At 43.4% G+C, this 12,644-nt stretch overlaps 1 protein-coding gene across 2 annotated transcripts in view; it reads left to right on the forward strand.

The window, feature by feature from the left end:
• The window catches only part of LOC140199732 (immunoglobulin superfamily member 5-like), a 76,621-nt gene that overhangs the window by 31,197 nt on the left and 32,780 nt on the right, over positions 1–12,644 (forward strand). For both annotated transcript variants that reach the window (XM_072262209.1, XM_072262210.1), the window contains exon 8: positions 6,316–6,377. In XM_072262209.1, coding sequence (XP_072118310.1) covers positions 6,316–6,377 — 62 coding nt within the window. The remainder of the gene's footprint in view (positions 1–6,315; positions 6,378–12,644) is intronic.

The following is a 12,644-nucleotide window of genomic DNA, read 5'->3' on the forward strand; positions in this document are numbered from 1 at the left end:
GGACCACTCTTAGTTTGACCTCTACCCTATCACGTGGGTGACCCTATCGAGAGTCACAGCACAAGGCCCTGACTCCAGCCAACATAGCTCCCCTGGTCATTGAGGTAGACTAGCCTCCAAACACTGTGACATGGCTATGGTCCTCTTGGAGGACCAGGGACATCCAGTATATACAGAAAGGTGCTGGTAAAAGGCCAGCAATATCTTGAAGAATCCTACCCACCCATCTCATGGACTGTTTGTCCCATTCCCATCACAGAAGAGACTATGCAGCATCCATTCCAGGACCACCGGACTCAAAAACAGTTACTTCCCCTAAGCCACCTGGCTGATCAACAACGCCACCCATTAACCCATCCCACCACCACTGCATTCACATCACCTAGTGTCACTTTATGTGCATACAATCGGTCTGTGCACTATCAGTGGCCACTTTATTAGGTACCTCCTGCACCTAATAAATTGGCCACTGAATGTATGTTCATGGTCTTCTGCTGCTGTAACCCATCTACTTCAAAGTTCAATGTGTTGTTCATTCAGAGATTCACTTTTGCACACCGCTGTTGTAATGTTTGGTTTATTTCAGTTACTGCCGCCTTCCTGTCAGCTAGAACCAGTCTGGTCATTCTCCTCTGACCTCTCTCATTAAGCTGTTTTCTCCCACAGAACTCGATGTTTTTTTTTGTTGTTTTTTTTTTTGCACCATTCTCTGTAAACTCGAGACTGTTATGTGTGAAAATCCCAGGAGATGACCAGTTTCTGAGATGCTCAGACACCGAAACCACCTTGTCTGGCACCAACGATCACTCCACGGACAAAGTCACTTGGATCACATTTCTTGCCCATTCTTCTGTTTGGTCTGAACGACAACTGAACCTCTTGATCATGTCTGCCTGCTTTTATACATTGAGTTGCTGCTACATGATTGGCTGATTAGATATTTGCATTAATGAGCAAGTTTACAGGTGCACCCAATAATGGAGCCACTGAGATTATGTCCGGTGGTCCTGGAATGGATGCTGCGTAGTCTCTTCTGTGATGGAAGTGGGCTAATCAGTCCATGAGAAGGGTGGGTAGGATTCTTCAAGATATTGCTGGCCTTTTATCAGCACCTTTCTATTATATACTGGATGAGCTACTCATACATTGCTTTTATATTTATATTTATTGTTCTTTTTTATTGTGTTCTTTATATATTTTTTATGCTGCTTTGGATCCAGAGTAACAAAGATTTTGTTCTCCTTTACACCCATGTACTAAAGAACGACGATGGATCTTGAATTTAAACCTTCCTTCTAAACAAAACCAAAACTGAATGCAGTGCTATAAGTGCAACTGAATAAAACTTTGGCTAGGCTGCATTTGGAGTACTGTGTTCGTTTCTGGTTGCCACAGTACAGGAAGGTTGTTGAGGACTTGGCAAGGGGGCAGAGTGCTTCACCGGGTTATTGGTTGCATTAGAGGGTGTTAGGTCGAAGGAGAAGTTGGACGGAGTTGGATTGTTCTTGCTGCAGTGTCGGTGGCTGAAGGGAGACCTGACAGAAGCTTATAAAATTATGAGAGGCAAAGGTAGGGTGGACAGTCAGAGTCACTTTCTCAGGGCAGGAACATCAAATACTGGAGATCATAGATGTAAAGTGGGGGTGGTGGGAGGGGACTAGTTGAAAGGAGATATCAAGGACAAGGGTTTTTATACCAAGAGTGGTAAGCACCTGGAATGTGCAGATGGAGGTGGTGGTAGAATCAGACATGGAAGTGGCATTTAGAGAGACACATGCACACGGAGAGATTGGGGAGATATAGATTCTGTGCAGGCCGATAGGAGTAGATTTACTTAACGTTATAGAACAAAGAACATAGAAGAGACACTTTGCCCCACAAGGTTGTGCCGACCTTAAACCTAATCTAAGATCAACATAACTCTTCCCTCCTACGTAGCCCTCCATTTTGTTCAGCACAGATATCGTGGACCGAAGGGCCCACTCCTGCTCTGCATTGTTCTATGTTCTCTGCTAAGCTACAACTCAGTCTTCCTTTGGAACTCTGCACGTTACATTTAAGGTAGAAAGTGTGTGAAGACATTAACTAAAATGGTGTCAAAGGCGAGGGTCTTCATTTGCTTGGAAACATTAGGGATTCAATTTAAAGGGCTCAATATTGTTACTTTGAGTAAGTAAGTCAAGTCAAGTTTACTGTCATTTAACTGTATACATGTATATAACCATATAACGTATATAGAAATGAGACGACGTTGCTCCAAAGGGTTAATCATTAAAGGACACAGTAATAAGGTCACAAGCTCCAGAAGTGAGATAAGAAGTAGTTACTTGTTATTATTTGGAGTACATTACTGAAAGGGTGAAGATTGTAATGACTTACAAAAGGAGTTGTATAAATATGCAAAGGGGAAGCATTACAGGAAAGGGTAGGGCTAAATATAAATAGGGCAGGTCAAGAACAAGGTGGAAGAGTAGTTAGGTTATTGTACTAGCAACCAATGACCTGAACAATGACCCAGAAACATATTCTTTAACTACAGTCTGGTATTATTAATGAAGAACTCAAACCTACTAGATTATGGTTCGTGAGTTGTGGGCATGGTATGATGGTGCTGGAAGCAATTCCTAGCTCAAAACTTGCTGATTTCATTTGACACAAACAACGTATTTCACTGTATATTTCCATGTACATGTGACAAGTATGAGGGGCGATTGATAAGTTTGTGGCCTAAGGTAGAAGGAGTCAATTTTAGAAAATCTGGCACATTTATTTTTCAACATAGTCCCCTCTTACACGTACACACTTAGTCCAGCGGTCGTGGAGCATACGGATCCCTTCTGAAGTGGTCCTCAGCAGGGGTGATTGATAAGTTCGTGGCCTAAGGTAGAAGGAAATGAGTTATTAACTTCAAATTTTCTGCATTATCACTCAATAAGTTGAACTGCACGTGCATGTAACAAGAGCATCTTGGACCTCCAGGTCCACAGCAGGGGTGATCGATAAGTTCGTGGCCGAAGGTAGAAGCAGATGAGTTATACAGCTCCCGTTACATGCACGTGCAATTAAACTCTTTGAGTGATTATGCAGAAAGCTTGAAGTTAATAACTCACCTCCTTCTACCCTAGGCCACGAACTTATCAATCACCCCTGCTGTGGACCACTTTCTGGCGGTCCAAGACGCCAACTTCTACAAAGAAGGGATCCATATGCTCCACGACTGCTGGACTAAGTGTGTAAATGTAGGAAAAATAAATGTGCTAGGTTTTCTAAAATTGACTCCTTCGACCTTAGGCCGCGAACTTATCAATCAGCCCTCGTAAAGCTCATCTGATCGCCATCATCATTGTGTGCCGAGTCATTTGACGTGGGTGATCATGGCCGTTGTTGGCAAATATTTCTACAGAAGTGGTTTCCCATTGCTGCCTCTGGGCAGAGTCTTACAAGACGGGTGACCCCAGCCATTGTTAATACTCTTCAGAGCTGTTTGCCTGGCGTCAGTGGTTGTGTAACCAGGACTTGTGATATGTGCCACCCACATCCAGGCCGAGCAGGTGCAACATCTTGTTCAAAGGTGACCTACAGGCTAGCAGAGGGAAGGAGCACCATACACCTCCTTTGATAGAGACGTATCTCCACCCCGCCACTCAACCTTATCTTAGATTGTCATGAAAAGCCTACGGGTCTATTAACATACTTATAGAGAGATCTAATCTGGCTTATGTGATTTCAGAACCAGTGGTTACTCAGAACATAGTACAGAATAGCACAGGGACAGGGCCTTTAGCCCACAATATCTGTGCAAAGCATGATGTTAAATTAAACTAAATCTATCTGCCTGCACATGATCCATCTTCCTCATTCTCTATATGTTAACCTAATACTATCCTCAAAAATCCTCAGAGTAAACCATGCAGATGAAAGGCAAATGGAGGTGGTCAATAAATAATGCCTTTGAATGAACAACATAGTAACAGATAGCTCTTCCAAAGAACAGATGTTGGTACAGTAGGAATCAAATTATCTCCTTCTCTGCTGCAATATCCTTTGACTTCATTCAATTCAATTGGCCGCTTTCCAAGATGGCAGTGATTGGGTTCAAAGAATCAAAGATTCAAAGTATATTTAGAACATAGAACATAGAACGTAGAAAATTTACACCCACAATGTTGTGCCGACCGTGAAACCTACTTTAGAAGCTGTCCAGAATTTTCCTATCGCATAGCCCTCTATTTTTCTAAGCTCCATGTACTTATCTCTTAAAAGACCCATTGTAGCTGCCTCTACCACCCGTCAGCACCGACCACTCTCTGTGTGAAAAGCTTCCCTCTGACATCCCCTTTGTACCTACTTCCAAGCACCTTAAAACTATGCCTCCTTGTGTTAGCCATTTCAGTTCTGGGAAAAAGCCTTTGTCTATATTCACGAGCAATGCCTCTCATCATCTTATAAATCAGGTCACCGCTCATCCTCCGTCGCCCCAAGGAGAAAAGGCCAAGTTCACTTAACCTGTTCTCAAAAGTATGCTCCCCAATCCAGGCAATCCTTGTAAATCTTTTCTGCACTCTCTCTATAGCATCCACATCCTTCCTGTAGTGAGGTGACTAGAACTGGTCATAGTACTCCAAGTGGGGTCTCACTAAGGTCTTATATAGCTGTAACATTACCACATGGCTCCTGAATTCAATCCCATGGTTGAAGGCCATCGTACCATACACCTTCTTAGCAACACTGTCAACCTGCACAGTAGCTTTGAGTGTCCTATGGACACAGACTCCAAGATCTCGCTGATCCTCCACACTGCCAAGAGTCTTACCATTAATATAATATTCTGTCTCCAAATTTGACCTTCCAAAATGAACCACTTCACATTTAAAAATGCAAACACGAGGAATTCTGCAGATGCTGGAAATTCAAGCAACGCACATCAAAGTTGCTGGTGAACGCAGCAGGCCAAGCAGCATCTCTAGGAAGAGGTACAGTCAACGTTTCAGGCCAAGACCCTTCATCAGGACTAACTGAAGGAAGAGCTAGTAAGAGATTTGAAAGTGGGAGTGGGAGGGGGACATCCGAAATGATAGGAGAAGACAGGAAGGGGAGGGATGGAGCCAAGAGCTGGACAGGTGATTGGCAAAAGGGATATGAGAGGATCATGGGACAGAAGGCCCAGGGAGAAAGAAGAGGGGGAGGAGGGGAAAACCCAGAGGATAGGCAAGGGGTATAGTGAGAGGGACAGAGGGAGAAAAAGGAGAGAGAGAGAAAGAATGTGTGTATATAAATAACGGATGAGGTATGAGGGGGAGGTGGGGCATTAGCAGAAGTTAGAGAAAATTAGCATGATGGCATGAACATTGACTTCTCTAACTTCCGCTAATGCCCCACCTCCCCCTCGTACCCCATCCGTTATTTATTTTTATACACACATTCTTTCTCTCACTCTCCTTTTTCTCCCTCTGTCCCTCTCACTATACCCCTTGCCCATCCTCTGGGTTTTTCCCCCCTCCCCCTTTTCTTTCTCCCTAGGCCTCCTGTCCCATGATCCTTTCATATCCTTTTTGCCAATCAAGTGTCCAGCTCTTGGCTCCATCCCGCTGCACCCCCCCCCAGTCTTCTCCTATCATTTTGGATCTCCCCCTCCCCCTCCCACTTTCAAATCTCTTACTAGCTCTTCCTTCAGTTAGTCCTGACGAAGGGTCTCGGCCTGAAACGTCAACTGTACCTCTTCCTAGAGATGCTGCCTGGCCTGCTGCGTTCACCAGCAACTTTTATGTGTGTTCCCGTATTTGACTGCTACTTTTGTCCCTTATTTGGGAGTGAGAAAGTTGGCAACCCTACTTGAATACCATCCCCTCCCCCCCCCGTCCCCCCATCGGCTGGTCCGCAAGAATATTGTCAATATTAAACCAGTCCGCGGTGCAAAAAAGGTTGGGGACCCCTGGGTTAGGCAGCATCTGTTTTGTGCTGAAGGTTGCAACATGTCCAGATGGAAGACGTGAGGCTGTTCCTCAAGCTTACATTGGGCATCATTATCGTAGTGTAGATGGCCATAGAAAGTTGGATCTGAGTGAATGGGATGGAGAACTAAAGTGGCAGGTAGCAAGGAATCATTCCTGTAGACTGATGCAGAAGGTGTTCTGCAAAGGTGGATAATTCAAACTTGGTGACAATCAATGTGCAATTGTTACAACAACTGATGATAGTCAAATAATAATTTGTATCCATTTACTACATGCATTGTAGTAACAAAGGAGAAATTTATTAAAAATGCTTGTGAAAATATAACAATGTAAGCTGTTCTTGATATTGTTTCATGGCCAGGTTTGACTTCACCCTACTGGATTAATACACGGTCTGAAGACAAGAGCAGCAATATCTTGGAGGTAGGTAATGATGACTTGATTAACATGATGCTTTCATGTATAATCAGTCGGCTAAGTATCAAAGATCATGTCACGTCTGCCTGTTGGGAAAATAACAGCAAGATTATTAAAAGATATTTGGGTAACAAAATGTGTAGGATTATTCACAAATTTGAATCATTTAGATGTTGGTTATTTGTCATCTATATCAATGATCTTGATGATAATGTGGTTAACTGGATCAGCAAATTTGCAGATGACACCAAGATTGGGGGTGTAGTGGATGGTGAGGAAGGCTATCAGAGCTTGCAGCAGGATCTGGACCAGCTGGAAAAGTGGACTGAAAAATAGCAGATGGACCTTATTGCAGACAAGTTTTGTACTTTAGTAGGACCAACCAGGGTAGGTCTTACACAGTGAATGACAGGGTACCGAGGAGTGCTACAGAACAAAGGATCTGGGAATACAGGTCCATAATTCATTGAATGTAGCATCACAGGTAGATAGGGTTGTAGAGAAAGCTTTTGGCACATTGGCTTCATAAATCAAAGTATAGGAGATAGGATGTTATGTTGAAGTTGTATAAGATGTTGGTGAGGCCTAATTTGAAGTATTGTGTGCAGTTTTGGTCACCCACAGAGAACAATGAAAATAAGGTTGAAAGAGTACAGAGAAAATTTACAAGGATATTGCTGGTACTGGAGGACCTGAGCTATAAGGAAAGATTGATAGGGTAGGACTTTGTTCCTTGGAATGTAGAAGATTAAAGGGGGATTTGATAGAGGCATACAAAATTATGAGGGGCATGGATATGGTAAATGCAAGCAGGCTTTTTCCACTGAGGATGGGTGGGACGACAAGTAGAGGTCATGGGTTAAGGGTGGAAAGTGAAAGGTTTAAGGGGAACATGAGGGGAAACCTCTTCACCCTGAGGGTCGTGAGCATATGGACAGCACAAGTGGTGCATGCAAGCTCGATTTCAATGTTTAAGAGAAGTTTGAATAGGTACATGGATGGTAGGGGTATAGAGGGCTATGGTCCCAGTGCAGGTCAATAGGAGTAGGCAGTTTAAATGGTTCAGTATGGATTAGATGGGCTGAAGTGCAGTGCTGGTGGACAATAAGGTTCAAAATCGTACGAGGTAGATTGTGAGGTCAAGATTCCATCTTATGGTGCTGAACCATTGAATAGTTTGATAACAGCAAGGAAGAAGCTGTCCTTGAGCCTGGTTCAGGCTTGTATCTTCTGCCCAGTGGGAAAGAGGAGAATACACAACATCCAGGCGGGCGGTGTCTTTGAGGTCGGGTGTGATGACTGGATGAACGGCGCTAGGATACTGAGTCACAGGGAGATTCCTCAGCCCAAATTTTTAGAGGCCTGGCAGGTCAGCTTTTGGCCTATCTGGTTTGCTCTGCCATTCCACAATGCCTGATTCATTATCCCTCTCAACCCCACTCTCCTGCTTCCTTCCTATTTGCCTTGACACTCTTACTAATCAAGAACCTATGAACCTCTGCTTTAAAGGATCAGGCTGTTTTTTTACAACACTCCAACAGTTTCATAGTTACAATGCCTGGCACTACTAATTTATTTAGCATCTATTTAATTACTGGATTCAATCTTATTTCTCCAACTCAACAGCTCATACCTCTGGATAATACTGTAATAACTTAACCACTGTGCTACAGGACCCAGTGAGTATTGGACTATTCCTTCTGCACCAAAAAGTGAAAGTCTTAATATATAGATTGATTAAATATCCTCACAAACAACAGAGGGAAAAGCCGAGAGGCAAGAGCCGTATAGTGATATAGGTTACAGCAAAGAGAATTGAATTAGAGACAGGAGTTTGAATACAACTATGGCTGGCAGAGAACTTCAATCCAAATAACCAAATTAAGCTGGTACTGAAAGAAAGGAAACCACGAATATCAACTTCTGGTAATTTTTTCCCATTCCCTTTCTCTGTTTTCCCGTTCCCCATTCCAGCTTCCCACCTCTCTTCATCTGCTCATCACCTCCCTCTGGTGCGCCTCCTCATTCCCTTTCTCCCACCATCCGCTCACATCTCCAAACAAGTTAATTCCTCTTCATACCTTTACCTCTTCCACATATTGCCTGTCAACTTCTCACTTCGTTCCCCCTCCCCTTATCTGCTTTCACCCGTCAGCTTGTATTCCTTGCCCTCCCGTCACCTTCTTAGGCAGGCTCTTTCCCCTTCCTTTCCAGTGCTGATGAAGGGCCTCAGCCCGAAATGTTGACTTTTCATTCCTTTCCCTAGATGCTTCCTGGCCTATTGAGTTCCTCCAGCATTTTTTTGTGCTTCCTGCTCTGGATTTCCACCATCTTCAGGATCTCTTGTCTTTATGAAGTTCATGAGTTGTTGGAGAACTATGCATTTCAGGAAAAGAAAATATCTTCACTGTTACAGGATTTGCGTGACTCCATCCACAAACGTGATTAACATTTAACTGCCTCCTCAGGTTAGGAACTATTAGGGATGGGTGAGAAGTGACGGCATTGCCATAATAGTTGCACTTTACAAAGTACAAAAACTGTAGGATCACAGGGATGGAGCAACTGACCTGCAAACCTTTCACAATAATGGTGCATTGTTATATCTCCTCTAAGGATCGTCACCTTGTCACGGTGGAGAGGTTTGTGAGTTCCTGACATCCTGAGAGTGATGCTGTCTCTGGTTAGGGTCATCCATGGTAGTAAGGAAAGGGGAATGTTCAAAACAAGGAGCTGTCTGACCAAGACCTCAATGGTGAGGCTGGCAAAAGATGCTGACATATCGCCATGACAGTGAAGTTGGAGGATGGCTGCAGGTTTTAAGGAGCCCCAGACATCTTGCACTTCATGCCACAGGAGCCTGACTTCGATTTTGTCAGGGACCATGTGGTGGCTGCCTCCCACATTAAACAAAGTCACGCACAGGCGTTCTCCATTAAGGAAATCCACCTAATGGTCCGGGTCCAGTATGAGCTGAAAGTCATCCAGCTGCAGCTCCAGTTCCTTAACATGGTGTCCAAAGAGCTGAAGCTCGATACACTTTGTGCTGATGTAGTTATCGGGGAAACTGGAGGTCCCTGAGAGTCCCCACATCTTGCACAAAGAACATACCACTAATCCTGGACCCATTGTCATTGCATTAGATATGTACTAATAGACAAAGAAAGAGGGAAAAAACCTTACTAGAAACTTACTTAGAACCTGTGCCTATGCTTGCGCAAGTCTATTCATGCCCAAACCTGTTCAGTTAATTCCTGAGCACTCTAACACTACTCCACTCCAACATTGGTCACTCCAACAATGGCTGCTCTGCTTACACCTTGCTTCTTTTTATTGGCCTTTACTGATGCCAGATCGATTGTTATGATCACAGGCTGCTGAAAATGAGAATTAGCAAGGAAACTTGGCACCAAGAGGATAATAAGTTGAAGAGCAAATGCTTAATCAGAGGTAACATTTAACAAAACTCTTAAGAAGCAGAGATAGAGAATCGGAGGGGGTAGGAAAAGAAATCTCATACAGGCGGGGAGGATTAGGAAGAGAATTCCAATAGCTTGAGCCTGGATAACTGAGGCGTCAGCCACCAATGAAATCCGAAAATGAAGGAACACAGAGGCCTTTGAGAGTTTTGAGGCTGGAAGAATTTATAGAGGAAGGAATAATCAAATCATGGTGCCATTTGTGTACAACACATGTGCAGGACAAATTATTGATAAATGAAGGAAGTTCAACCCAGTAGTGTACTAACATAGAACGAAGATCATTACAGCACAGTACGGTCCTTTGGCCTTACTCTAAGATCAATCCAACCCTTCCCTCCTACACACCCTCCATTTTTCAATCATCCATGTGCTTATCTAAGAATTTCTTAACTGCTTTTACTGTATCTGCCTCTACCATCACCTCTGGCAGCGCATCTACCATTCCGTGTAAAACAAAACTTACCTGATATCCCACATAAACTTTCCTCCAATCACCTTAAAATTATGCCCCTCATATTATCCATTTCCACCCTGGGAAAAAATCTCTGGCTGTTCACTCGATCTATTCCTCTTATCATCTTGTGCACTATTTTTTCTCTGACCAGTTATTTTTTATTTGAAGATACAGTGTAGTAACAGGCTCTTCTAGCCCAACGAGCCTGCGCCGCCCTCTATATCCATGTGACTGACTTTATACTTTATACTTTATTGTTGCCAAAGAACTGGTACTAGAATGTACAATCATCACAGCGATATTTGATTCTGCGCTCCACACTCCCTGGATTACAAATATTAAATATTAAAAATATTAAAAATGGTTAAAATTAGTAAATATTAAAAATTTAAATTATAAATCATAAATAGAAAATAGAAAAATGGAAAGTAAGGTAGTGCAAAAAAACCCGAGAGGCAGGTCTGGATATTTGGAGGGTACGGCCCAGATCCGGGTCAGGATCCGTTCAGCAGTCTTGTCACAGTTGGAAAGAAGCTGTTCCCAAATCTGGCTGTACAAGTCTTCAAGCTCCTGAACCTTCTCCTGGAGGGAAGAAGGACAAAAAGTGTGTTGGCTGGGTGGGTCGTGTCCTTGATTATCCTGGCAGCACTGCTCCGACAGTGTGCGGTGTAAAGTGAGTCCACGGACGGAAGATTGGTTTGTGTGATGTGCTGCGCCGTGTTCACGATCTTCTGCAGCTTCTTTCGGTCTTGGACAGGACAACTTCCATACCAGGTGTGATGCACCGTAGAAGAATGCTTTCTACAGTTCATCTATAAAAATTAGTGAGGGTTTTAGGGGACTGACCTATTAACCTGTAGATCTTCAGAATGTGGAGGAAACTGGAGCAGCGGGAGGAAACCTACAGGGAGAACATGCAAACTCCTGACAGACAGCAGCTTAATTCAGCACAGGTCCCTGTACTGTAATAGGATTCCGCTAACTGCTAACTGCTGTTTAGATTCTTATCCTCAGATAAACTAACACACCTTTTAATATTTGGCATCATGCATTTGAGTAAAGTGCTATGAGTTACTCTGACTGCCAGCAAACAGTATTTCCATTCCAACCATAAAAAAAAATTAAATTATAACTTAATAAGCAGCAGTTCTTTTAATTATTACTGTAGGCCGATGGGCCTTGAAACACTTCGGAAAATGAATTGCACTTTGCAATTGCAATGGTAATTATGTGGGAAGTGTGGGCACTGTTCCCACCAAAAGCAAATGAGATGAGCAGGCCAATATCTGCTCTGCAGCAGCATTAACGGAGGGAGGAACTTGGGCTGAGATACTGCAGGAAATCCTTGCACTTCTTTGAGCAGCATATTCAGAGAAGATGCACCAAAGCAAATAGTCTTCATGTTCCATTTTAAATGAAGGACTTGGCCACGGATTGTACTTTTGCCCAGTTAGTTCATTGACCAGCAAAACAGTTTGGTAGAGCTGAATACTTGGGTTTCTCTATCAGCTATTGCTCTTTCCTGTGCATTGTGCTTGCGGATTCCTCCCTCACGTCTTTAAGAAACTGAGTGAGTCAGTAAGTATTTGGAATATAAAAACAGGATGTGCTGGGAAACCTCAGCGGGTCACACAGCATTGGTAGGAAAATAAATAGTGTTTCATAAGTGAGAAATCAAATTAAGATGCAGAGAGGATAGGGTAGAGATGGACAGGACAAAGTGAATATCTTTAAGGTGAGCAACACACATCAAAGTTGCTGGTGAGCACAGCAGGCCAGGCAGCATCTCTAGGAAGAGGTACAGTCGACGTGTCAGGGTCTCGGCCTGAAACGTCGACTGTACCTCTTCCTAGAAATGCTGCTCGGCCCACTGCGTTCACCAGCAACTTTGATGTGTGTTGCTTGAACTTCCAGCATCTGCAGAATTCCTCGTGCTTGCATCTTTAAGGTGAGGTTGGGTTGCCTGAGGCATACTGTTCTCATTATGCTGTTCATACAGATCCACCCATTACACAGTGCATTGAAATAGAACAAAGCAGAACAAAGGGAATCTGTACGGCAGGTAAACAATAAAGTTCAAGATCAAAATGAAATCGATTGTAAGGTCAGGAGCCCATCTTATCGTACCGGGGAAGCATTTACTAGTCTTATTATAGTGGAATAGAAGTTGTCTTTGAACCTGGTGGGGGTTGCTTTCAGGATTTTGAATCTTCTGCCCGATAGGAGAGGGGAGAAGAGAGAATGATCAGGGTGAATGAGGTCTTTGATTATGCTGTCTTCTTTAATGAGGGAACAAGTGTAGTCAGAGACCATGGAGAGGACACTGATTTCTGTGGG

Source organism: Mobula birostris, chromosome 6 (assembly GCF_030028105.1).
Source record: "Mobula birostris isolate sMobBir1 chromosome 6, sMobBir1.hap1, whole genome shotgun sequence".
Taxonomy (NCBI): domain Eukaryota; kingdom Metazoa; phylum Chordata; class Chondrichthyes; order Myliobatiformes; family Myliobatidae; genus Mobula; species Mobula birostris.